At 43.8% G+C, this 27,984-nt stretch overlaps 1 protein-coding gene across 1 annotated transcript; it reads right to left on the reverse strand.

The window, feature by feature from the left end:
- Positions 1-571: 571 nt before the first annotated feature.
- On the reverse strand, positions 572-27,567 carry LOC133020446 (serine/threonine-protein kinase MARK1-like). Its single transcript, XM_061087010.1, has 18 exons — positions 27,258-27,567; positions 23,402-23,602; positions 19,009-19,062; positions 10,698-10,746; positions 10,046-10,111; positions 9,776-9,846; positions 8,677-8,733; positions 8,208-8,444; positions 7,113-7,232; positions 6,359-6,458; positions 6,134-6,246; positions 5,898-6,051; positions 4,944-5,125; positions 4,577-4,668; positions 4,284-4,424; positions 3,866-4,117; positions 2,366-2,410; positions 572-2,243 (listed from the first exon to the last, which is right to left on the reverse strand). Exons 1-18 carry the CDS (start codon positions 27,306-27,308, stop codon positions 1,898-1,900), a joined length of 2,331 nt encoding a protein of 776 aa, XP_060942993.1. The 5' UTR covers positions 27,309-27,567; the 3' UTR covers positions 572-1,897.
- Between the last annotated feature and the right edge of the window lie 417 nt (positions 27,568-27,984).

Below are 27,984 nucleotides of genomic sequence, written 5' to 3' on the forward strand. Positions count from 1 at the left end.
TAAAATGAAGCTTTTGTAAGTTTGAGAGGGACCACGCCAGCTAGATACATATTTGTTCAGGAGAATGATTTCAAATCTATCTTTATAATTTGGAGAATTTCAACAGAGATGTAGTGTGAGAATGACATTTATATCATTAACGCTTTGTATAATGTAGTATTGAAAAGTATTGAAAAATGCAGTTTTTTTCAGAATAACGTTTCGGGCAAACTTGGAACGATTCTCGCACACTTACAAGGGACTGAAATGAAAAACTGAGGATATTGTTCATAACGCTTTACCTTCGACTAACATGTTGGCAAAATGCATTTATTGTGTCATGATTAGGATTTAAGTTATTGACTAATATCATGTCATTTAGAGTCAATAAAGGTTTACATCACTAACTGTTGCTGGCACCGTGCAGCATGACGTGGCGTCAGTGTGAAATGCACACAAAACCAACACAATCTAGCAACACATCTGCTTAACGGGACATTGCAGCCATGAAGTTAGTGGTGTAGTTACGACACACACATGAAAATCAAACAAAAAATATACAAACAAATAAAATCTTTTTTATTTTCTCCAACAAAGTGCACGCCTCAATTCTACAAAGCAGCACATTACAATGTAATGGAATAAATACAATAAATTCCGCTGAATTAAAAAAAAGAAAACAACAAAAAAAAGAAAACCACAAGCGAGGAGATACACAAGTACCTGCACAATCACACTGGTGGCAGGATTAAATCAGACACTTTAGAAAATTCTGCTTCTTTCAGGATGATTGTTTGACTTTTCATGCATCTTCACTCCTTCGGAAAAGGGTGTCCCGTCCTTTTTTGTTTTTATAAAGTAAACCGATTTAAACCCTGCGTTCTGTTTGTAATTGAGAACTACCAAACTAACATGAAAGAAACACAGGTGCATACTCTCATGTTCATACACGTCACCCTGGAAAACTTGTGCAATAGCAGCAGGCCCCTCCGAATCGCCGACCTGCTGCTGAGAGAAAATAAAGTGAACACATTTCTCAGTTTGAACTGAACTTACTACTCAAGTCTATGTGGTGCAACGTAGTGTTTTTTTTTCTTTTTCTCTGTAGGCAAATAAAATAGAACATAAAAGGCAAGGGAACACGTCCCTTAATATTCCACAAAATAATTTAGTGCTCTTTAAATAAAATTAAAAACACTTGTCATATGGTGGCTCTTACAAAAAAGGAATTAAAAAAACTCACAGGCTGAAAGGATAATGCTCTAAGAGACATCAATTATATTAGGAAAGAACTTAAAATTCAATGAAAAAAGACAGTATTGACAATAAAATCCTGTACAGAACGCAAAATCAATATACAATACAGTACCTGCAGATGTTATGCATACAGTACAACTCTCTTTTTACATAGTTTTAGTATGGGCTCCAGCCTGATCTATATACTGACTTAACACAGGTGTCAAAGCGGCTATTTTAGCTTTCAGTAATTTTAATGGTTTTTCAGCGAGGACAGTAGATCTTGTAGTAGGCGATTAGAAAAAGAGATTGAAAACATTATTGCAGGATGGTCATCTTCAGTTGCATACTGCATGTTACATGAATGTGTCCTATGACGAGGAGCAGTGGGCTGATGAGAGAGACAGAGAGAGAGTCGGACGGAAGAAAAAAAAGAGAGAGGGCGGGGGTTAGCTGTTTCTGCTATCTCTCCGTCAAAGAGGTTAATTCTTGCGCGATCTCTCCGATCCACTACCCTGTACAGTACATTCGTGGCCAGTATTGCACGTTACCAGCCAAGTCCACCCTGATTCTGCACGGCGAGGACCTACAGTGCTGAAGTTTGTCCTGTGAGTCAACATCCAGCGATGAGATGAGACCGCGACCAGAGCTCACCGAAGACTGACTGGGACTCCGTCTGTCGTCACAGTTTGAGCTCGTTGGCAATTTTGCAGGCAATGTTCTTGAAGGCGATGGACGTGCCCGATATCCGCTTGAAGCGCACGCCGTTGAGCGAGAGGCGCGGCAGCTTGCACACCTCCATCTCCCACTGGACCAGGTTGTCCTGGCGGGCGTCGCCGTGGACGCAGAAGAGCAGGAAGCGCTCGCGCTGCTCGTAGTCGCAGCTGTTGGCGTCCAGGACCTTCCGGATCTCCCTCATCATCTCGGCGGGCTCCATGGAGGAGGTGGTCTTCATGCTCCAGGTGAAACGTAGCGAGCGAGGCTTGGAGTCCCGAGCGCCGTCCTCTTTGGGATCGCCGGACACACTCCTTGAGATAAGGAAGAAGGAGAAGAGAGGAGGGGGAGACAGAGAGAGAGAGAGACACGTTGAAGGAGGTAGAGGTTGGTTATAGGCTCTCGTTGAAATCTGCGTCCTCACTCAAACTCTCACCTCGGTGTTCCTGCCGTGGCACTGGCCTCTCCCTCACTGGGCACCCTGAAACACACCGGGAATACACCGTTACACCCACAAGCTGCCGCCAACATGTGCCCCCCCCCCCCGACCCACCCGCTTCCAACAGCACTGTCATCGTCACTGGACACAGAGAAGGGTGTCAGGCATCATGCCGGGAAAGTATCCGCACTCCTGGGTTATCAGGGATCAGAACACAATGAGGAGTCTGTGACGTTTCGGGACTCGTTCACAATGAGCCGATGCATCCTACCGTCTACTGCGCTCTACCTTTCCTTAATCCCCACTGATCTGTAAGAAGAGTAAAAGTGGCTCGGAATCTTTTCTCTTAAGCGCAGCATGAAAACTGGGGGAACGTAAGGAGAGGAGAGCCAGCAACCGGAGGAGCAGATATTGTGGCTTAGTCCAGGAGAAGCTGGTGGGCTCGTGAGGTTGGTTCTCGAGGCAGTGGACACACGGGAAGGAAATACACGACATAACAAGGGGGTCAGTAAGCAAAGGACGTGGTGTGGTGGGCAAGTACGTAAGGGGGTTAAGGAAACAGGGACCAAGGTCATAGTGGGCACAGAGTTTTGGTTTTTGGTTTGTTTCAACAGGGGATAACAGGTGCAGCAAGCGTTGTGTTCTCCTACCTCCGGCTTGACCTGAAAGACAGAGCTCTATGCAGAAAGAAAAGGAGAGAAAGCCGTGAGCCTCTAGCACAAGGTCCAGCATCAAGGTGACACAAGGAGCTAACTGCTGTTTGGACAACGAGGTTCTGGCCTTTGCTTGTCATATTGACAGGGAATGGAAACAGTGGAGCAACAGGTTCAATAAGATCAATAGATTGAGAAAAGATAACAGCATGTATGTTTTCAAGACGCAAGAGAAGGATGAGATGCTTTCCTAGTTTTCACTGCTGAAAAAGTTTCCATTAAGTCATCTGAACACATTTTGCACCAAGTAATCCTTTAATCTCTGGTCAGGCAGTTTGGTTTTAACCAGAGTGAGACAAAATCCATGGATGATATGTCTCCCCGTCCACTTTGAAGCATGAGTGTAAATGGAAAATAGGTGTTTAAGTTTTTAAATTATGAAAGCTGATGGCATTCAGAGAAAATGTAAGTATGATCATCCATCTTAAGGTCTAAACTGGCATCTCGGCCCTTTTTTGGACCAAATGAAGGAAGTCGAGACATCGTTAGATAATAGAGAAGAAGAAGAAGCAGGATTGCTGATCGTCTTCACCTCCGACGACACAATGTTTGAAAGAGGAGGACGTTCATTTTGCGTGTAGGAATATAATAACGAAGTAACAGTCCAAACGAAATTATCAAAATGAAGCGCACTAATCTTGTGGTGTTGTGGTGAGAGAATCTGATGTTTTCTACTTCAAGATGACAAATGGAAGGAATGAAAGAAACGTGAATATCTGAACTGTCCAAGAAGTGTTAACTAGCACCTCCGGTATCACCTGTGCAGCCGTCTGTCTTCACTGACCTGCGCACAAACTTGGAGGTGATCTTGCCGATGATTCCAGTGGAGGTGCCCCTGCGTTGCTGAGCGAGAGCCCCCGTGTCGTGGGACAGCGTGGGCGAGGCGGGGGGGCCGTTGTACGTGGCGCTGCGTCGGTCTCTCAGCTGGGCGCCGTGGAACGTGCTGCGACTGGTGGTGCCACGGGGGAAGCGGTTCTTCTCGGGCGTGCTAATACTGTGTGCAGACGGAGAGGTGGAGGGACCCCGCGGAGAGGAGCTGCAAAGTAAGGAGAGATTAGAAGATGGATGGTGCATATCGTCATGGGCTGAGAAGTAAATGATACTGTCTGCTCCATCTTCTTTGCCAAAAATAGAGTTAAGAACGTCATCGTCCTTCAGCCTCTGTTATATGAGATGACAGAGCCAGGGGTCGGGTTGCTCACCTGGCTTTCAGCTCCGTGTTGTCGTCGATGGGGGGGAGGGTGCTCTTTGAAGGATGCCCCGACGATGACATTGACTTAGTGTGTCGAGGTCGTGTGGAGCTTATTGCAGTCGATGGGGTGCTACCTGACACCTCGGTTAAACTGTGGAGGAAGGGCAGAGAGTATTTGCACGCGAGCGGATTGTTAATGTATTATAACACTAAACAGAAATAATAACCTGGACAAGAGATAAACAGGGAACATGCAGAGCTGAATCTCATCCTGTGGGTTTCTGTGAATGTATTTGTATTTACCTGCTGTCTTTGCCGTTGGGAATCGCTGAATATCGGTCAGTGGAGGTACGTTCACACACATACGTGTTCCTGCGAGTCATCGATCCATTGGTCTATTTGAGAAATGAGACACCATTTTGAACTGATTATTACTGAAACATGAGTAAGGCTTAATTAAGGTTTGTACTCCTGGATGAGCTAGAAAGAGCGGACTGCAGCCAATCATATTAGGGCAACAGACATTGCTAATTTTCATTTTTTCCCAGATGACAATATTTATTGATGGTTATTGGAACATGAAGAGGATTTCATGATATCAGATTAAAAGTCTTACAGCATGAACCCGTTTGCACATGTGTGTTTCTTTGCGTGTTCTCTACTTCCTCACCCCGACAGCACTTGTAGTTTTCTTCCTCTCCTGCACCCCCAGTGGTGAAGCAGGGACATCTCCTTTCGAGGTGTTGAGCTCCAGCCGGCGCGCTCCGTCCCATTCCTCCCTGTGGTCACTTTCCACGCTCAAGGCCTGGCCACGCTTAGTGTACGATGTGGCTGGAGGAACCGCAGGACCAACTGGGAGAGAGGCACACACAAACAAATTTAGAAACGTTCTATGAAGCGCACTCTTCCTTCTGCTGCTCGGATGCCGGGATTTTGACACAAAAAAAGAACAGATAAGGACAATGACCTCATCACAACACAACTAAAAAGCCACTCAAAGCCAGGATTTACACACAATCCAGTCTGTCAAATATTAAACTCTGCAACAACAATTTGTTACAAAAATTGGACAACTACAGAAGCCAAGGGGAGCGGGTACAAGGCAAAGCTGTTCCCTCCTCATGCTTTGAGGTGCTGTTCCTGAGGGAGCTGCAGGAAAGCAGCCAACCAGCAGATGGCAGCAGACACAATGGCCCCACGTGACATAGAAGGAAGCTGCTACACAATCAGTGCAGTGGACAGGTTGAGTCACTGAATTGCACATTTAAATATAGCGTTTATGAAAATTTTACCGTTTGATGAATGCCTTTTTTCCACCATAAAAATTGAGGCAGAAATCAAATCTGTTACCACGCACACAATAAAATGTGCTTGATTACCAGACAGCAAAGATTTAAAGCTTACTCAGCATTATTCAGCTGCCAGTGGAGCTGGACATGCTCTAATGCTTTGCTCAAGGGCACGTCAACAGGTTGGATACCAGCATTACTGGCTTATCCTCAGCAAATAAAAGCAACTTCCCCCTACTCAACACACAGCCCTCTCTGAGCTGGGAAGGACGAGGTTACTTTACTTGGCTTCTCTACGACACCACCACCACCACCATCATCATCATCATCCCCACCATGATCGCTGTAGCGGCGCTGCTTCTGATTGGCCGAGATGCTGCGCGTGACCTTGGGATGGGCGGGAGAAACGCTGGAGCCGTTGTTGATGTCACTGGTCGGTCGCTGCCGCTGGCCCAGGATGCTGTTGGACAGAGGCTCGCTGCCCTCAAACTGAAATATAGAAAGACACAGTTTGAGGCATGAGGTTTGACACTGGTGATGATGTCAGGGCGCTGTAGGTCAAGGGACTGACCTCTGGAGCTTTTCTGCCCAGCAGCAGGTAGGTGGCCATGACTTCATCGTACTTCTGGGCTTTTAGAGCCTCTGTGATCTCATCATTCGGGAAACCCATCGTGACCATGAGCTCTGATGGCGAACAGAAGTCAACATGAATCCCAGGGACAGTCGTGGAAGTGACATTAAGAGATGTCGACATGCACACACACATATACGGACACACACAGGCAGTCTGCCACACCTATTCTGGATGAATCACTGAAGTCGGCCTCAGGCTCGATGTGAGGTTGTAGCGCCTCCTCCTCGTGACCCACATTCATCCAATGGTCTTTCATGATTTGCTAACAAAGAAACGGGACAATCATAAATCTTATAATGACAGATAATTAATCGTGACTAACATCAGTTAATTACACAACGTGACAATTAGAGAAACGGATGACTTGATTTCCAACTGTGAAACATTTTTTGATTGCAAGTTCCGCTGCGGCTGAACAACAGGGAGATCAATGGTTAGTATTGGTGGAGAAATCTTTACTATTGAACGTCAGCCTGGTTCTCAGTGCAGGGGTGATATCGACTCTGGACAGTCCCTCAGTACAGTGTGAACTGTACCAACAACTACTGTATATATAGTATGTAAAGAAGAAACAAGAAGAAAAATTACATGGATGCCGTGAAAGTACACAGCATCAGAGTATATTGTTGTTTTTATTTAGTTTTATTACTTATAATGCTTTGACAAATTCAATTTAGTTTTACTCTCTCTGATTGTTTTAGTTAAAGACTTATGTAAAACCACTGTTTGGTCTCAGATGAATAATGTTGAATAATCTCAATCTGAGGCTGTAAACTACAGCAACAATTATGTGCTTTCGGATGACTCGCAACAACTGTGTTTCCAAATCATCAGGACTGTGTGTTCGACTGCAAAACATTTGTGAATGAGGAGCGAGTAACTGGAGAGAAGCTGCAGTGAAACACGCTGGAAATACCTCCAGACTCCCTCGTTTGACGGGGTTGAGCACGAGCAGCTTCTTCAGCAGGTTTTCACAGTCTGTGGACATGTAGAAAGGAATGCGGTACTTTCCCCGGAGGACCCTCTCCCTCAGCTCCTGCACACCAGACAGTCGGAGACAAAATCAAATACAAAAATTAGCAACAAGAAATCGCGAAGAGAGTGAGTTTAATATTCACAATATTGTCTAGCGATGTTTTGGTCTACGCTAACTCCTGAGGGAAATATCTGGCTCTTAGCTGCTAAATGCTTTATAATATTTACTAGCAATGCTTGTAGTGTGCAGTGGGCTAAAGCCCTTATGCTCAAACCAGTCTCTTGTCATCGCCTAACACAAAAGGTTATGATCCATAAAACCTATGTGCTACAATAGAGAATTAAGGGAAATAAGGGTGATGGGCTATAAACACACAAAAAGGGTAAATTGCTATTACCACATTCTTTGACCTACTGTTATCACTGCAGCTTATTTTGCTTCAATAATAAAGGAGGGTCGATTAATTTCTACATAGTCTCATTCCAAACTAAAGACACAGGAAATTCCACTCTTAATTTAGTCATGCAAGTAACCCAGTTTTAGTTTGATGCATGTAAACATCCTAACTCACTTAGAAGAGATTGAGTTCATACCTCACTTATAAGAAACTTGGTCAAGATACCAGGGTGTAACGATTTATCCTGCTCTTTGAATTTGAGCTTTACTGTCTGTAGGAATTTAATTATTCATCATTTTGATGCATGCACGTATTGCTATAGTTGTTTTCCACCCTTGCAACTGTGTGGTTTAATAATTTAGGAGCCAGATTAAAGGTCTCGGCATGTTTTAGATGAGCTTGGATGCGTGTGCTGCGAAAATGTCTAAAACCGTTTATACCTGTTCTGAACAACCACAGCACAAAAAGTCACCTATTATACAGCACAGCTTAGGAAAGTCTCTCAATAGGCATTTGTGGTGTTTCACTCAGTTGCACATGAAAAATTACTACTCTATCAGTTAAACACAAACAACTTAAGTGAGACATTCGAAGCTGCTGTTCATGTAAATCGTCCAAGAACCAGAACAAGTGCAAACCTTTAGGTTCTGGCCGTCAAAGGGCAGCGATCCGCTGACCAGCGTGTAGAGGATGACCCCCAAGCTCCAGACATCCACCTCTGGTCCATCGTACTTCTTGCCCTGGAAGAGTTCTGGAGCAGCGTACGGAGGGGAGCCACAGAAAGTGTCCAGCTTACTGCCCACAGTGAACTCGTTGCTAAAGCCGAAGTCGGCGATCTTGATGTTCATGTCTGCATCTAACAACAGGTTCTCTGCCTGAGGTGGGGAGAGACAGAGAGGAAAATACAATGTGGATGGTCAAATTATCTGCATTGTTAAAACATATAAGCCATTTTCAGACATGGACTTGTACATTTGCGTTCTCACATACTGCCCCCCCAGAAAATTCCAGGAAAATGTCTGGAGATCAGTGCATGTCTGAAAACAGCTTTATTTACAAAGAGTTTTTCTTAAGATGGATGTGGAGAGTTAGAGTTTGGATCCTCACCTTAAGATCCCTGTGTACTATCCTCCTCTGGTGACAATACTGCACTGCAGACACAATCTGAAAAAGAAACACACATATTAAGATTAAGAAAGAGAACAGCACTTTTCAAAACAGTAGTCTTTATATAAAGAGACAGAGATACGAAGGTTCATACGATGTATAAAATGTAAAGAAGAGGCGAGAACATGGAAAAAAAAAGCAAAACTGAGTTACACTTTAGGAGGACTGCTAACAAAGTAAGATGTTACTTTTTGCCTGGATAAAAAAAAACGATATATGATTCTCATCCACCAAAACCTTGTGGAAGAAAAGTTTCAATTATATCCTTTTATCACGCTAATGCCATTCAATTAAGCAAATCTTTGCAGACATCCCCAGTATTGTTAATGATTGCAAGTGGTTTACGTCCAAAAACAGGGGAATGATGGTAAATGATTCAGCATCACCAATATATTTTAATCTGTGTGTGCTGTCAATAAACTGTATTTATCAAGCAGATCAACATTGAACAGTTGCTGTGGCAGTTGACAGGGAAATTAACTAACGTGTGTCTGACAAGATCAATCTAAGAGAAAACGCACTGTTCTGTGACACATGCCACCCACCTCCCTGCACTCAGGCACGCACACACACACACACACTTACCTTTCTGAACATTGACACACATACACACACTGCCCACAGTGTGTCACACACTGATCCTCTGAGTCATCTAAAACCATCAGTTAGGGATTCTGAACAGCATGGATGCGATAGGAACTTGTTTATCAAGATCATGCTTGTGCTTTTTTTGAATAAAACAAACTGTAGAAAGAGACATGCATTCACATTCTGTTCATTTTAGAACATTATCATGAAAGAGGCTATTTAATACATGAACTGCTGTAGATAACTTATTGCTCCAGCAGCACCACTAGGTGTCAGAGCAGCATCGGTAAGGAACTGTTCTCAACCCCTGTTCTCTCACGCCGAGCTATCTGCGCTCCATCTTTCCTCTGCAGTTAGTGACGAAGCCTGAGCTTGGTGCATGCAGTGTTCCCACTGAAAGCAGTAATGGAATGGCGGAAGAGCTGCGAGCGCAGCAATTCTGATGACTCACCTGTCTGAACTTGGCCCTGGCCTCCTTCTCCTTCATTCTGCCATGAGCAACTAGATAATCAAATACCTCTCCTGGAGGAGACACAAGAAATATACAATTATGAAGCAGTTTATTCTCGTTGGGATAGTTATGATATGTTGAACTGACTGTTTTTGTCCCTGTATATGCTCATTCAATTGCTCTAAAACTGACGATGGAGGAAATTTAAAGCTTGAATACACTCACAAAAATAAACCAAATGTCACACAGTTGCATTAAAGCTTCACTCACCACCGCTGGCATACTCCATCACCAAATAAAGTGTCTTCTCCGTCTCAATCACTTCAAACAATTTCACTGCAGGAGAGATCGGGAAAAAGAAATGAGGCAGAGGTGAAATGAATTAGGCATTCACAGTAGAAGGGGTGTTTTTGTTTATTGGTGGAAGTTTTTAGTTTACTGGTTTGGTTTGAGTAACTCTATGGCATCAAAATCAGCAAACAGTGGACTTCCAGTGGCATGAGGCGAGACTACTGGCTGCATAAGTTTGAGCCAAGATAACTAAAACTAGTTCCCCAAATGTTATTATTGTGACATAAATCCTAATCCTTGTTGGAATGAATAGGGGAACCAAAACTAGAAATCAGAAGGTAAGAGTTCACTGGATATGGACATTGCTCAATGCTCAAACGATGATACACTGCAGAAATAATGCGTTCAGTGAACCAGTAAGGTTTCATGATATCCGTAAGGAAATATGCAATTTCAGGGTTAAGCATAAATTGGATGCAAAATCAAATAGTATTGAAGCAGGAAACCAGACAATCCACATTGAAATAATGAAATGATCAATAAATCAAATGAACTTTAATTTTATTGGAGAGATCCAGCAACTAGTTATGCAGGTTGAGCTTCTCACTGGGTGTTACTTGCTTAGACTTACCTATATTTGGATGATTCAGTACCTTCATTATTCGGACTTCCCTGAAGAGCTGTAGAAACACAGAGGGACATGCAGTAACCCGGTTAGATGCAAAGTTAGAAACTGTTATCAAGCTCTGATGACGGAGCTAAGCTGAGAAAAATGAGCCACAACAAACTCCAAATGTGTCTACATCTGAAACTGGATTTCACTCTGCAGGAGCATGAGAGGTCCCGAGGATCATGGCACTACTGTACAGTGAAAAGCAATATGACTTATGCAGCAGGGGAAAGTCACACTAAACCCTGCCCTACACAGATAAGGAGCAGAATTACAACTCCAATGACACGCTGCAGTCAAGCCACTGGGTCAGTCGTCCATTTAATAAGCCAGAGAACAGTGTAACACACAGTCATCCACTGCAGAGTAACACAACAAGGGCTGCAAGTTACACATCTGCTGCTTAATGTCAAGATCTTAACATGGACATGCACGATAACTGCAGCATAACCATATCGTTTGCCTTGGTGCTGCCGTTCTCGCAAATAAATTGTAGCAGAATTCAAGTTCCTTTACAGGGTTCAATTTGATAAGAGTCCCTCTACCGCAGAGGGGGAGAGTTTCTATCCACTCTTGGGAGAAACAGCAAAACGGAAAGTCGCTATCTTGCCTGTATTTTCTCTGAGGACCATACATAACAGCATGACTCAGAAAGGAGAGCATTCAGGGCTGTAATCATTCAAAAGCGTGTCTCCTCCTTCAGCGTTGGTGTGACTGTGTTTGTGTCAGACGAGCTCCTGCAGCCACTCAGAGGTGCTGTTGAATCATTTACATTCTGCCGATTCCCGGTCGTGCCACGCTGAGGGTTTGTTTGAGTGTTACATTTCAACACTCACTCAACTGGGATTTAGCATCTACTGCTACCGGGAGACAGAGCACGGATTTTTGCAGAACTCTTTGATTGAGCTAAAAGTTTTGAAAAGTGATGCTTTCATCTCCAGTTTAAAATGGGAAAAGTGACAGTAACATGTCATGGGAATGGACACTAGTGTAGTATATGCATTTGTTTAGCTGTGTCTGTGTTCGTGCAAAGCAATGGCCCTTTAAAGTCTTACATAAGTGCTGGGATATTCTAATGTTTCTAGGTCATCAAACACAGGCATTAGACCAGTGTGAGCAGGCCCGACTCTGTCCTGTCCTCTCAGCTAGTCTGGTTCAACAACATGCTCTCTCTCTCTCTCTCTCTCTCTCTCTCTGTCTCTACTTGCTCACCAGCCTCCCTTTTTCTTTCTTTCTGACACCTCTCAACCTGCACACACTCATGCACACACACTTAAACAACACACAGCATTCAGAAAGCCGCAGCAGGTTCAGGAATATCACCTCACACTGTCATATTTTCTTGCTGTTAAAAATCACATTAAAAGAATAAGAATGCAGTTTTATTTCTACAACAAAGTATTTTATTATGATTAAATTAGATTATTCATGAGTCAAGGCCTGTTATAGATTACTCCTATGTGCCATAGAGCTCCATTTGTGTCCCAAAAAGCATTAAATTAGCCACACTGAAGCACTGGGTGTAAATAATTAATCGGTTCTGGTCCTGTTGCGTGTCTCAATGGCTCACAATCGTTTGGAAAGAAAATTGCGGCCCGAGCCACACGTACAGCATCCTCCTCTCATTTAGGCATCATGCACGTGTAAATCTGCAGCTGAAAATATTTCCAAAAATATGCACTAGTTTGGTCTCGTGGGATTTTTTTAGAACAATCTAGAACTGCACATTTTGCATGGGAATAACCTGAAGTATAAATAGGCACAAACTGTCATAGTTAAAAAGAAAATGCTTCAAATACTATGTTATCATTTAAAGAAACAGAGATCAGTTATACGCAAATGTTAATTTGTCTCACACCAACTTTAAATAAGAATTTTAATAGTGAGAGTTTTTCTGATACAAGCATCAGAAATGCTGCTGCTCCTGATGTGAATCCCGAGTTGGACATCGGCAAGTATGTGAATCTTTGAACCAATCTGATACCATGTCTTTGAAGTACTAATTGAATATTAGTTTCACCAAGATAAAAACTGCAATTTTCAATTTCCTTCATCTGCTCCAAAACAGAAGTTGCACTGTACTGCCAGGTAGGTGCTGATTTTAGAGAGATTTCCTGTATTCTAGCGTTAGTAATGTCAAATTAACTAATAAAAGAAGTTGGCATACATTCATTCTCTGTATGTCAGGCCATAAAACAATAAAATCAATCATGACTTACATACAGGGTTAGTGTTATATTTTAAATACATGGCATTGGATCAGTTCTCGGTATCACAACATCTCTAGTCTTCAGTAAATTGTGTGATTTGTCCGCTGTGACAATATGGAGTCATTTAAAAATATGTATTTTAAGTTTTGAATCAGATAATTTAAAGTAAAGTGTGTGCAAGTGCATGCAGAGTAGACTTCATAGTTTGATTTGCTATGGGAACCTGGTTGTGTCTCCAAGCTTCTTTTGTGTGACAAAACCCTGCTCCATATTCATCAGCTGCTGTGTCGGCCTGAGAGGTTCCCCCATGGTAACAAAGTCAATTAGGGTTAGAAATATCCTGACACAATCACCACAAGACACCCTGCAGTGCACAGAAATAAACACAGGAGTCCCAGCCTCAAATAAATGTGCATACACTCAAGCATGTTACTTTTACATGTGACACATCCATGGAGAGAGAAACTCTATATTATCCTCATTCTGAATCAGTGATGGACTCCAGAGTCAGTGTTTTATCTCTCACTCTTATCTCTCTCTCTCTCTCTGCCTCATTCCCTCTCTCTCTATTTCTCTCTCGCTCCCTCTCTTGTTTGCGTCATTGCCCTAAAGCCCCTCACATGGGAAGCACGCGTGCAGCCACTTGGAAAAAAAATTAGAACAAATCTGAGAAGAGCGCTGGAAAACAGACAACAACAAACACTGTGCCCATCAATATAAGCTCAATAGCAATGTAGCCAATATGGAGGACAAGAGATAATGAGTGTGGTGTGTCTCATCCAGTCTAGTATAAATATCAATAATATCTACAGGCAGAAAGGGGAGTCAGTGTGGCATAAAGTAGCTTTTAAGGTGGACCTGGACAATGTGAACAATTAGTGAATATTTGGGCCAGATTTCTTTATTTTACTTTAATTTTGAAAACAAATAAAAAATTGAAACTGAGACTGTATTTGACAAAAATGATTAGCTGCAAAAAACAAAATGTGTATTGCACACAGGAAAACACGCCGTTTCCAATGTGCTTGAATCTCAGTAGTCTGTGCCAGTGACCTACTTCCACCAACCCAGGGGCACCCAGACTCCCAAACTAGCCTTAATTACTGCAGGGTCCCCATGCAGAAGGAGCAGAGGAGCAGATATCAGTCTGGGAGCACTTACAGGAACTGGCGGGACTATTTCAGTCACAGTGGCACAGCTGCTCAGTCAACATGGAGATTATTGATAGGATGAGTAGCCGGGAAACCTTCATCCCTCTAATGAATGTGTCTGCATGTTTCAATGTGCACAAACATTACCTTAAAACTGCCTATCTGTCCTGCTCGCTGTGTGTCACAGAGAGACAGCGAAGGACGGAGAGACAAACAAAGAAGCAGACGGAGCGATCGAAAGACTTTCAGACGCATCGTTTTGTCCTGTCCTCGACTCCTGAGGTGCTGAGAATAATCCCAACGAGAAACAGCACGTCTCTACGTCTCTTTCCCTGTGTCGCGCCGTCTTTTATTCATTATACACCACACCAAGACACAACGCAGCTGCAGACTTTCCCAAAAAGCCCCAAAAAAGTACTTCACTTATGGCAAGAGGCCCTTTCAATCACAGCACTGAAAACTCTCATGAATGAATCTGTAAACCGCACGCATCTAAGCAGCCTCAACATTTGAGTTGTACTATGATTCACCTCATACAACAACGCTGTCTGTCTAATTACATTCCACTCATATGAACAAGACCAAAGCTCCTCTAGCCCATGGGCCCGACAGCATTTCATTGGCTAATGCAGAGTGGCAGGCGCAAGATAGACGCAAACAACAGACATTAGGAAAGCTTGACCCCATGGTGGGCTTTTTACAACTAGCAGAAAGTATTTTACACAAACAGAGTCAGGGTATGTTCCCAAGGCTTCTGACTAACCCGAAAACATCATAAAGTCATGTTCAGATATAAGAGGGAGACTGAACTTAAGCTTTGTGGTTTTAATGTGGTTAAGAGTTTTTCTTTTTTCCCCCTTTGTCAGTGTTTCAGTCGTGTCCTTTACTCTCTTCACTTGCTGCCGCCTGTTTCGCGTCACAAGTCAAACAGCTCCACGGTTTCCAAATATGAATGTGTCTTGCATTCCAACAGCACAAGCTTTCATATGGTCTGCAACAGCACAGCCACAGCAGCACGTCTGACATGTCGATAATATCGCCTTTATTATTTAGTTGATCTTGTCTCTTTGTTGAAGCAATGAAAAGAAAAAGAAAAACTCTTATTTGCACATTGGAAAGAGGCGGACAGCGAGGGGATGGTGGGATCAGAGCGGTGTGTGCACAGTGAAAGAGGGGATTAACGGAGAGGCCTATTTTAGGGCTAAAATGCAGAAAAACCATGACAACGTCAACGTCCCTGACCACAGATGACTTGTGATGCGTTTCCTGTGGCAGAGCCGAGGAGGTGCTTTGGATCTCAGCTGACCTCATTTCCTGTAACATCCAAACCACCACAAAGTCACACCAGGGCAGAGAGCGCCAATGGGCCATAAAGGAACAGACCAGAGCTTGATTCTAACCTCATGACTCATTCTGGATCCCGCTTTACCTTTTTTTTTCTTTTTTTATCGAATAATCCGAGGGAAACACCAGAGAGACAAAGATAAGCTCAGGAAAAGAAGTGCTAAAAACGGATTTTATGTTCATCTCTTTGTCTCTGTGATATGAGCCATACTTTAAATCCACCTCTGAGATAAGTAAGTGAATGGTAGTGAAAACTATGATTAAAAAACTAAGAATTTACGTTCTGCCAGCTGGAGTCTTGTGCATAAACCAAAGGATCTCCTGTGTACAGTATGTCTGCATGTCTTTGCATGCTTGTGTGTGTGCGTGCAGTGGCTACATAGGATATGCCAGAGCGCTGGCTGGGCCTACAGTGCCAGATGGTGTGCCCACAGCCTGGCTCCTCTGAGACCGTAAACAACAGAGATCAGTGGCATTTTGACAGGACAACATGAAAGAACAGTGAACGGAGTGATGTGGCCAAATCGGAGGCTGAGACCTCGCTCCCCCACACTGACTAACAAACAGGATGACAAAATAAAACAACAGTAAAAGTATACAGCGAAACACAGATCTTCATGTGTCCTCAGTACAAAATGTTTAATTAACTCCACAGCAGAGCAAAAGGCGGAGACAATGTCCACTTTACTGATGCCGAATCCTTTAACCTCTGCTCTCCAATGCAATGTAAAAAGCCTGAGTCACTGAGTCAATAATTACGCCCGTCTGTGTTTATATCTGCCTCTAGAAATAGGCTGCTCAGAGATACGCAGTCGCATTTTAGCCATTAAAATGTACACTGCACTGTGATAATTTACTGTCCAAGAGGCTGCATTGCAGAACTAATATGACTCCTGAATTTCTTTGTGGCTTCTTAAATTTTACATACATTCACTGTTAACATTTCTTGTTGCCTTCTCAGGGTAAGGGTCATGATGGAATGGGTAATGAGGAACTACTGCAGGCCGTGGCCTCAGGGGGAGCAAGTCAAATTCAGTCTAGACGTCTAAACCACAAGGATGCCTCCAACGAAACAGGGAAAAAAAGCAAAAATAGTAAAATGAATCAAATCAGCAACTAATGTTGACAACTGAGGACCAACAATGGATTTTTTTCAATAACTTCTTGACCTTAAGCCACTAGGGGGTCTCTTGATGACATCATGAAGAAGCACGGTATCATGGGAGTTGTTTTGACCACCAATAACATTTGCACTTTACTGGAAGAGCTTGGGTGACATAACACGCAGGAACAGGCAATGAATAATCGTGGTCCATTACGAGTAACCAATACAAACAGTGGAAGGAAAAAAACAGCTGACTGGCTAACTGGCTAAACAGTGTCTTCTTCCATCATCATGCGTAGTTTTACAGACATGTAAATGAAGAATAGTTACCTTTTATAACTTTAACAGTGACTGAAAGGTTAACGTTTGTATTCCTTTCTTGGAATACATTTTTCCCAGGTATGATTTGACCAATCCAAGGTTATAAGGGTGCAAAGTGTAGTAAAGTGGATGCTCCCTTCAATGCATCCATAGTAACAGCTTTCACAAGGATCCTATAGGACGCTCAGAGTCAATGAGATAATCGATTCGATCCAGGAGACTGCTGCTGCATTATAAAACAATCTTCTGCATTGCAGATGACACGTCTGTATACCATTACAGAAATCTATAGTACAGAGCAGAGGACATTAAACCTACACCTATAAGCTCCACACAGAGATACAAGCACCTCTCATATCGATACACAAACATATCAAGATTAACACATGAATGTATGCGTAACATCAACAAGCATAAATGCTAACACACCAATATTACTTTATTCCCCATAAAAAGCTGGAAGACTTCTACTTATTGACCCTGTCAGTCCTACTGCAGCTGACATCTGAAAGGCCCACTGAATAATTGATCAGAGAGATTCTGATTGGTCTGCAGTCTCACATGATCCGTCTGCAGGCTATGTTCATCCCTGTCGGGAATGTAAGCGCTTATCATGACCTAGACGAGACGTGAATCAGTAAAGTCAGAGTCAGTTCGTATTCAGAATCTAAATGCCACACACACACACACTTCTAAATGATCATTACACCACTGCGTGTGTGCAGATTAGGAACCACACAAGAGGCTGCTAAACAAAAGAGCTCACACGAGGAAATGTATCTCAGTTAGATAAGATGAGTGTGGAACTGAGAGCTTGAGAATTCTTGCAGCGTCTCCGCACTGATTGGCTAAAGAATTGCAGTCGGATCCCATTAGGGTCCAAGTCAATTACAGATGCGCTTTGCTCACAGACAATAATGTGTCTGGAAGCAAAACCCCTTTCAGAAATGCCCTGAAATAATTGTGTTGTTTCACAGCAGGGTTATTACATTTAAATTCAGAGAGTTCAAGATAGAGAAAATGTCCTTAATCAAATATCATAATGTCTAACTGACATTGTTCTGATTCCAGAAATCTGTCTGTGGCTCACATATCTTGAGAACCATTTATTTTATTAGCTTCACACTTGGCATGTGCAGTGTTAAGAGCCCAAGGAACGTGATACAATCTATATCTACACAATATGAGCAAACAGGTGAACAACTCTTTATGCAGCAGCGGTGGCGCAGCTTCAGGGTTCTGCAGATTATGAACCTCATCCAATCTGCAGGTCCATGGCAGACAGGCAGGTTTAGAACGTGCACTACACTTGTATATTGACATGTTAGATTTATGGTCTCAGTGTCAAATCAAAGAAAATATAATGCAATAATAATTTATAAAATTTACTATATTGTTTATTATTTAAATCCTCTCTCGCTGCCCAATTTTCTCTTTTGAGGAGGAAAGATATCTTTATTATCCCCCGAATAATACTTTTCTCTGACTCACTTGTCAGCGTTCTCCCTCCTTTCCTCTGTAAGGGTCTTAACCGGTGCCGCAAAGGTGAGAAAAGTGGTGTAATTCTGTCAAAATGTCACAGTTCTCAATGACTTATCAGTTATAGGTGTGCTTAGCTTATTAGTGACTTCTGCTCTACAGTAAAACAGTAATGAGCCAGGCTAGAATAATGGCATGACCATGAAAAGTCAGTCAGCAGCACATCTGCATTATCGCCTGCATTACTTCCTGTGAGTGCTTTTCATACACATGGTCTAATCTAGCATCAGGCTTGTGTGTGTGTATGTTTGTGTGTACGTGTGTAATCAGCAGAAAGGGCTGGATTTGGACTCAGTTATCAGGAAACAGTAACAAAGCCTTCGTTGTAATTGGTTATGACTGCTAGAAAAGGGTAAGTGACAAACATTCAGGCAGGGGTATTTTTAGCTGCTGCTAACCACACACTGACAGAGAATGATGGAGGGGGTGGGATTAAACATGCCCTGTGGTCTCTCCTGACTACTTCTGATAACATTATGGAAAGCAGCCCATCCTGAGTTCAAAGAGTAAAGAAGCAGAGCGGCTGAAACTTGGGAGTGACTAACCGGTAACTGCGACCAAGACGTTAATGTTACCATGTGTCTATAAAACAAAAGACTCACCTTCTGTAGACTAGTGGGATTCAGCTGGGTTTTATCTATAATCTTCACGGCCACCTAGAGAGAGAGAAGACAGAGAGAAGGGGAGGGGAGTCGAGGGGGAGACAGGAGGAGATAAAAGACAACAGAGATGTCAGAACCAATCCTACTTTTGTATTTTGCTTGTACAGCTAAAGCCTGTGTCGTAATGAAGTCTCATCATTTCACTCTTCTGCTGTGAAGCGGCTTTTTTCAAATCTGTCACAGTTGAATCAGGGCTGTTCTGTCTGAACACACCTTAAAGCTCCTCTGCTCAATGATTTGTGAAGAGATGAAGCTTCGCAGATATAAATATAACAGATACTGGGGGGGGGGGGTATGCATCTGTTCATCATGGTGAATATGTAATAAGTAAATGCAGCTGCTAAAAGTCTCAGGACAGAGTGGCTGAAGTAAACTGTCCCACTGTTGCAGCTCAGCCAGTATATAATATATATTTATATATATATATATATATTGCCGTGCAGGTTGATCTACAGTAGGCTCGGCAGATCACGCCGGGCCTCGGTCGGATCCATCCATCTCAATAATCACCCCAAAGTGCTCGGTGAAACGGACCTGCTCCCCTCACTTTCTGAGCGCTCAGCAGCTTTCACAAAGCCGTGAGCTGAGCCATACTGCAGACTCACCAGTCGGCCCCATGCATCACGCTGACGAGTGATCGACAAGCACTTTTACTATTTAATGTTATTACTGTGAATTAATACATATGGCTTTCTGTACTTGCACAGGATTAATCAAAAATATCTACATAGTTTTAAATAATAGACTAATGAATGGCTAAATAATTATGTTTGAGTGTGTGATCTAACCAAAGACAAATGACCACCGAATGTGTTTAACCACAATGAAGTAATCACAGCCCTGATGATGGAACAAACACGAAGTTCCTGGTTGGTCACAACATTTCTTCAGCCAGTATCGACTGTCTGAATATGGCACCCATTAGTATAACACATAAAACACTCTGTCCGCATTAGACATTGTACATTTGAGTACTGTTTTATTTTAAAATGTTAGCGTTAGTGCATGACGATGCTATGAATGTTCCTCGTTTTTAAAATCGGCTTACTATGTTTTAGTATGTTTGTGTGTTATTTGTCCCTGCTTGTATTTATATTTGAAACCCTTTTTACTTCATCACTGCCCATCTTGGGTACGACTCAGATTGGGTTTGCACACTCTACTCTACTCTCATCAAAACTCCTAATGAGTGTTTTTTTTTTTTTTCCTGGACTGTGTTAAGAGCAATTGTACTAAGGATTGTTGTTTATTTGTGTTGCATTGTGGGATTATCAAGACCACACTCCATACTCAGGTAAATAAAGCTTGTCCTGTCTTTTGTAACCCTTTGAGTTAAACTATTCTACAAGATTCTGACACAAAGAAGATACCAGCCCTAACCTCTGACCTCTCTGGAGAAGGTAGAAAGGGTGGAAATTGCCTTTAGAGATGAAAAACAATGGGAGAATTGAAAAAAGGGAACTAATTAAGAGCTTTAAAAATATATTTCAAAAGATGCAGACTGAGGCTCTAGTCCCAAACAGCATGTTAAAGGGGAAACCAGATATAAAATGCAGAGTCATTGAAAGATTAAAGGCGAGTGGCTACTCATCCCAAGCAGGGTTTCCCTGAGACCGACATTTGATTTCATCCAAACCTGGAAGCTAAACCCCATAATAACACCAATGTAGAGGCTGTGAAAAGAACAGAGTGTATCGGGGAGATGAGAAACCCGAGTGCAAGACAGCAGACAGGCTCGCTCTGTGTGTGTCTGTTTGTGTAGAAACACGCACAGTGCGCAGGTGGTGTCTTATGCTCTATGGAGGGAAGGTGCATAGACCAACCTCAGTCTTCTCTGCTTCCTCCTGTAATGGACAAAACTCAGGTGGAGGCATGTACATGTGTTCGGGGGAGCCTGTGTGTGTATGCGATAGTGTGTGTTGATGTATGCCTGCAGGTGTTGAAGCTGTCCTCATGTGACACTCTATTGTTCCAACTTCCACTATTCTCTTTGCATGAGTCAGAGATATTCATTACATTTCCTCCACAATTCACTCCACCAATATTTCCCTCTCTGAGCTCTCAGAGATTTGATGAATGCCCGGGTGGCATCACATCATATGCAAGAGTTTACGTGCATGTGTGTGTGTCTCTCTCTAATGGATTTCAAGGTGAATAATTCAGCCCCACAGTGACAGAAGGGCAACAAGCATCATTGTTAATTATTCAGCGCAGTCGTAATACACCGGCCATATGCTCGTCACCGTGTGCAGGTCTTGTGATCGTGCACACGTATTGCGAGCGGAAACAGTATCACTTTTGCTGAAGTGCTTGTGAATTGTTCCTCTACACTTTTATTTCCCTCTCGACAGCTTTTTTATCTCATGACTGACTGTGCGCTAAAGGGAAGTATTTTAACAAATATGCCGGTCTCGTCTCATACAGAGAAAAGGAAGGTAACCACCGTTTTTAGGAAGGAAGCAGGGCTGGGCGACAAGTCCACATCAATGCAACAATAAGCATGAATGTGCATAGTAACACATACATTTGTTGCAGCCTGATTGAATTTAAGCATTTAGCATTGGTGGGGGTATGTGCTCTTCTGAGTTCTACTCTATTTGTCACATGTATGCCAAAGCAGACTGTACAGATTCTCTATGCATCAGTGGAAGCACATGAACTTCCTCTGTATACACCGTAATAACCACATTATATGTGGTTCTTTACACTGCTATGCACTTTCACACTTACAGTTCATTGAGTACAACCCTGTATATACAATGCCCAGGAGCAAGTTACTTTCTGCTATATAGCTCCTTTCGCTATAAGTGCGCCACAGTTTCACCCTCATCGCCGCATTCATCTATTGTGACTGAGAGGATCCTTCTCCCTTTCCCCTATTTCACTCATCTTCTGCCTCTCTCTTTTCGCTATATAGCTCCTTTCCCCCCCATTTTTAACACTTGCTCTCTGGTTTATATTGTTCATAGTGGAGTCAGAATTATCTAATGGCTAAAACGATGAGTCGGTTAATGTGTGAGGATGATTTTCCTGAAAGTTGATACACTTAATTGATGATAATACTGTATCATGGTCCCACCCTTAGTGGGGAGAAGATGAGGGCATATGGTCAAGGCAAATGGGTGACGTGTGTCCACATCCCGTAGTCACTCTCTGCAGCATAAAGAGGATTCTCTGTCACCTTTAAGCAACTGCTGCTCCGTCTCATCTCTATTGTATCTTTAAATAATGTGCAATAAAGCAAAATCATTATTTGTTTTCTATTTGAGCAATGTTTTGCTGCTTGGAGACTTGACTTTAAGCTACGTTAGCAACAGTTTTAGTGGGCTATGTTCTTTCCACCTGTTCTGATCCATGTCTTTGAATTCTGATGAGCTAGCAAAAGCACTCAGGCACTCAGAGCAGCGGCTAACCTTCTCAGCAAACAGTGTTGCATACCCGGTGTGCCTGTTCAACATTAGCATTAAAGGAAACAGAAGGGATGGAAACGTTAGCAGTTTCACCTTGGAGAATAATTACGTCCCAAATATTCTGACGTGAACAGGCAGATAATGTAATTCTGAGAGTTAAAGGAGGGAGGTGGCTAATGCACAGACGTGAGAGGACATCTGAGGTGGATCAGTGCTGTCAGTGTGTGCTGTGAGTGGAAGAGGGTGAACAGATCGTAGGACATTGTTTTCTCCATAGGGAAACAGGAGCTTTGATTACAGACGCAGCAAACCAGCACGTCTATCACTGTGACAGGTCAGCAGTGCGAGTGTGTGAATGAGAGAAACAGACAGCTTGACCTGACCAGACTGAGAGAACGAACAAGTACAATATCATCATGACAGGAGGTCATTCACTCTCAGTCAGAACAGGCCATGAACTAGGTTTAACTTAGAGCAAATCAAGGCATCATTAACATTTCTGATCAGTGCACACTTTTTTTTTTACAATTTTTACCGGCTCTGTCAGTTATTTACTGCTCCTCTCTGTGTCTCCATCATTCACGCTGCGCAGTGCAAACTGAGTCGAGTCAAACTGAGTGCACCAGGCCAAGAAAATAATTGATCATTATGTGGTGATGCGTGTTGATATTGTGGCATCATTTCAAACAAATCAAAGTTTAAACGTAGCAGATTAGATACGTATGCGGAGTAAGAGAAAGTGAGTGAGTGAGAGATAATTATTTGGCTAATTTCAGACTATGTAGATGAATCACACGATCATTTCATTGAGAAAATAATCAGAATATTAACCAATAAGACACAGCCCTTAATGTTGACGTGTAGAATTGAAAGAGCAATGCTGACATAGGTTTTGAGATGAAATACTTGAAGATTTGTCTCACCTCTCGTCCGGTCAGGACGTGTCGTGCCAGCTTCACCTTGGCGAAGTTGCCCTTCCCGATGGTCTTGAGGAGGCGGTAATTGCCTATATGGGGATGCTCCTCCGTGGAGGTGAAAGAGTTGCGACATCGCGGCAGACTGTGGCGACTCGCAGACTTTGTGGGGGGCGCTGGGGGTTCAACAAAGCCGTCCACCGATGAGTGCTGCAGAGAACCCATACAAGTGGAGATCAGAAACATATTCATTCACTGACTGACGTTATTTATTTATATAGAGACACAAATGCTACAGCTACGATTCCCTGAACCTCCACATGGACTTATTTCTCAAAATCGGCTGCACACATGCAAACAATGCAGCAGAGTGCAGCAGCGGAGGTTAGTGTGTGTGCCAGGCCTGGGATATTTGCTGAGCAAACAGAAATGAACCCATTAACTCTCTCAGACACAAGAGGGGTATCCAGTGTTCTACATGTGTCTGTGTGTCTCAGCATGTACGTTTACAGACAGACACTGCAAGGAAGTGCACAGAGGAACTTGGCTGAGAATCAGGTTCACCCTCTCTCCCTTTGTGAAAACTTACCCTCCTGACCTCAAGAAGACTTTGACAATCCCTGTAAAATCTACACAAGTAGGTCAAGAGTTCACAGATTCACAGATAACCGTCCCCCTGACATGGCATGTGAAGGTGAATTAGGAAGAGCTTGCTGGAGGTACAACGTTGGCATCGGCTATGCGCAGTCTCTACTGCCTGTTTCCTCTCCTCTACAACAGCTGCTGATGTCAGTCCAGGTCAGAAATCCCATGATCCTCTGCTCATGAGCTCCTGACCACACCCAGTCAGAGAATAAAGCCTCGGTCTTGTTACCCAGGCTCCCCTGCTCCTGTTTCACCCGGGAAACGCTACACCCTGCAGTGTGTGCATCGTCACCTCGGTTAGCCCACATCCCCGACAGAGGTGAGAGCTGCACAGCAGGATTCGGACGCTCCCTGGTGTCAGAGTGTGTGTGTTAGAGAGAGAGAGAGAGAAAGGTGGGCAAGGACAAATCTTGATTAGATGCCAGTCAAAGTCAGCATCCTTTGTTCTAATGCACCAAAACCCTCTTTCAGATCTCCATGACTGAGCAATCTGTGGAGCCTGCACACGTTTTATATTGCAGCTGGTAAATATCCACAATAAATTGACTTCAGTTCTTCCCATTAACTTTAGATCTGATTTGTAATGCAGCCAGTTTTTCCTTCAGTGTACAGACAGACGCACACACTTGGCCTCGCTCCAGATTCCCTAAATTAAATAGAGGAACATCAGGACAAGCAGGTGATTAATTCACAAAGTTTATCTCACTCGCTGGTCCATTAACTCCCAACAACTGACGCTGTGTCATCAGGGAGGCCAGACATTGAAAAAAATATGAGCACACACCTGTGCAGAGACACACATACACACACAGACTTAAAAATAAGGAAGCCAGTAGAGATTCTATTGTCCTGCACTAAAAGCCACTTGTCCCTGTGAGTAATAAGCTGTTATGCAATGCAGTTCAGCTGCTAGTGGGCCCAGGGGCTGCATGCTAGAGCCAAACTGAGGCAGCGAGGCTCGGGCACCACTTTAATCGCCGCCCAGCAGTCTACGTCCACGTCTGTGAGACCTGAAGCAGCAATGGACTGTAAGGACATTAGCTGCCCCCTCAGCTGATGCATTACTGATCCGGGAAAGCGATCAGAGATCGGATACCACCATGAGAACTTAATGTTGAGGTTTCTGTAAGTTACATAACTTCGCTGGAACAAACAGGCATTTTCTAGAACGCATTTAAACATGTGATCAGGAACAATACGGATACATACTGTTAATGTATAAGATAAAAGCACATTTTTTTCAATCTGGTAATGAAATACTGCTCCCAGCCAATTTCCACTATAACACAGGGAGGCTTTATTCTTGTTTCCAGGAAAGAAAAGAAAATCTGATGAACCCAGATATGTCAGAGCACGTCAGCGTACACGTACAGCAGTTCTCATTTTGGACTCATGTCAGAGGAGGTATTCTTTTATTGTTGTACTCTGAGTGTGGGCAGGGAAGGCATTGAAATTGCATTGGCCCCTGTTCGGTCGGTGGTGTTACACATAATACTCCAACAATTAATATGATAATTTGGAAAAAATTTAATTTTCTATCCTTTTTTGAAGTACACGATGCGCTAGAACAAGGAACAATGTTTTTAATATATTCAATGTCAATCAATCAAATTGTATTTGTATAGCCCATATTCACAAATCACAATTTGCCTCACAGGGCAAAATCCTCTCTTTTCATTAACACTTTACTAGAGTGAGAAAAATTACCAGCAGATATTAGGGAGGGACACATCATCAGTTGTGTACCTTAGCATCAACGGATGTTTTGGCTTTTTAATAACAAGACACCCTCTTCTAAGTCAGGCCCACCATCAGACCTGGGTGTGTGTCCCTAACATCTTGGGGCCTAGTTGGGGTCTTTCCTCCTGATCCAGAGCCAATAGCTGCAGAGTTCCACAGTCTGCCAGGTTTCTTTTATGGCCTGGCGCAGGGCTTGTCCGTGAACTCCAAGCTCTTTGATCAACCCGACAGTGGTATGTCCAACATCGATGCCCAACTTCTGTTTGTGTAAGGTGCACATTTAAAGATTCAGTGTGTAAGATTTAAGTGAAAGGGGGTCTATTGGCAGAAATTGAATACAAACTTGTGTTTCAATCATTTAAATTGTACAAATTGTTGTTTTCTTTAACCTAGAATTGCACTTAAATGCTTTATGCTTAAACTGGGAGCGGGTCCCCTCTACGGAGGCCGCCATGTTTTTTTTTTACAGTAGTCCAGACTGGACAAACTAGACAACTTTTGAGTTTTTATGATAACTTAAAGTAACCGCAGGTTCTTTTTCATGTCTAGAAGGTTGAGGGTTAATTCAACATTAAACTTCACCACTAGCTGTCTCTCAATTCTACACACTGATCCTTTAAGGCATTCCTTGAGTACTGTTGTTGAAGCATTACAGCTTCAAACACACACACATGGCATATTCACCATCTTGTCCCGTGTTCTAAAAACACAATTGCCCCCACCCCCTGTTGAAACTCTGCCCCCCTTGTATGCCCCCCCCCCCCCAGGCCAGAGAGATCCTAGATCCGCCACTGGTGCCTTCACACATTCCTTCACACAGAAATCTCTCGCCATTTCTTTGCTGTTCTATGTTAAGATGAATACTTGTGTTGTGCTGCCTCAGCTCATCAGTGTCGTGTTGGTGAACAACACCTCCTCCTCCTCCACCTCCTCCTCCTCCTCCTCAGTGAGCGTGCAGTTACAACAGGGCCCAATAGGTGATGGATGTCACATTGCGATGCTATTGAAAAGTAGGGCAGCATCCTCCCCCACCCTGAGCCTAATTATTGACGTGGTGGACTAGAAAATACCCTCGGTCGTGCGAGGGGAGAACCGGGCGGAGGGTTTTTAATCAGACCTCTCTCTCGGGCCACACGGGGGAGTGGGGGGGGGAGACTCTCCCGGTGTTGCCGCTAAAAAACAGGCACAGCACACTGACGCAGTGCGATGCTGTGTGTCTGTAGCCGGGTTGTGTGCACCGGAGCCGGGGACACATCCTGCAAGTCCGCCGGCGGAACACAGAAGTTCCGGTGGAGCGGAGCAGGAGAGAACCGGTCCAACAATGAAGCCGCTTAAATCACAAACCTGCACCGAGACCAGTGCGCCAACAAAACCGCCACACACACACAGACACACACACATGCTAAATCCGCTGCTTGTTCGAGGCTGTTCTTGTATCCTGCTACCCCCCTCCCCTCGGTGTCTCTGCCCGGACACTTACATTCTCGGTGTCTCGCTCGTTCACCGTGGGCAATGGCGTTCTGGTCGACATCTTGTTCGGCTCGCAGGCCGCTCGGCGGAGCAGGACACGGTCCCTCGGTGTGTGTCCCTCCCTCGGTGTGTGTCCCTCCGAGCTGTCCCCTCGCTACATCCCCTGGAAACACCACTGCACACGGCGCCGAGGCCTGCTTCGTGTTTTGGGGGGTTTCACCGCAGCATAGCAGCCGGCCCACACCACAAGGCCCCGCGGCCCGACGTGCACCGTTCTCTGGATTAGCCTTTCCTTTCTGTGCACTTCCCTCCAGGTGAGGTAAGCTAGTGGCAGACAGCAGAGGAGGAAAGAGAGACTGAGAGAGAGGGGGAGAGAGAGAGAGGGAGGGGAGGGGGCCAGGAAGATGCGTCGGTAGCGGATGACGGGTCTGCGCAGTGCATCGCAAACCTCCCACCAGGAAGGATGGAGGGATGGCTCTCTCTCTCTCTCCCATAGACATACACACTCCCTTTGTCTCCTCTTCGGGATTCAAGTCACCAGCAACCAGTTAGCACACAGTGGGAGCCAGTGTCCGCCACATTCAGTCCGGACTGACGTGCAGGCGAGAGCACAAACCTGCAAGAGGTTCCTAGTTCCACTTGTGGAAGGCCCCTGCTGTGATGGTGGAACACAAATACCTCATGTTGCAATATATTGATGATGTGTTGGGAAGATTCTGAATAACGTGTAAGTTAAT

The sequence above is a fragment of the Limanda limanda genome, chromosome 15, assembly GCF_963576545.1.
Source record: "Limanda limanda chromosome 15, fLimLim1.1, whole genome shotgun sequence".
Lineage (NCBI taxonomy): Eukaryota > Metazoa > Chordata > Actinopteri > Pleuronectiformes > Pleuronectidae > Limanda > Limanda limanda.

Excerpts from the sequence above, each read along its gene's own strand:
- LOC133020446 (XM_061087010.1), bottom strand. The coding sequence starts at position 27,308 with ATGTCGACCAGAACGCCATTGCCCACGGTGAACGAGCGAGACACCGAG. Across the intron at positions 5,126-5,897 it reads GCGCCGCTACAGCGATCATG|TTGGTCCTGCGGTTCCTCCA; the intron begins GTGGGGATGATG and ends CCTCTCTCCCAG. Across the intron at positions 4,118-4,283 it reads AACACGGAGCTGAAAGCCAG|CTCCTCTCCGCGGGGTCCCT; the intron begins GTGAGCAACCCG and ends CTTACTTTGCAG.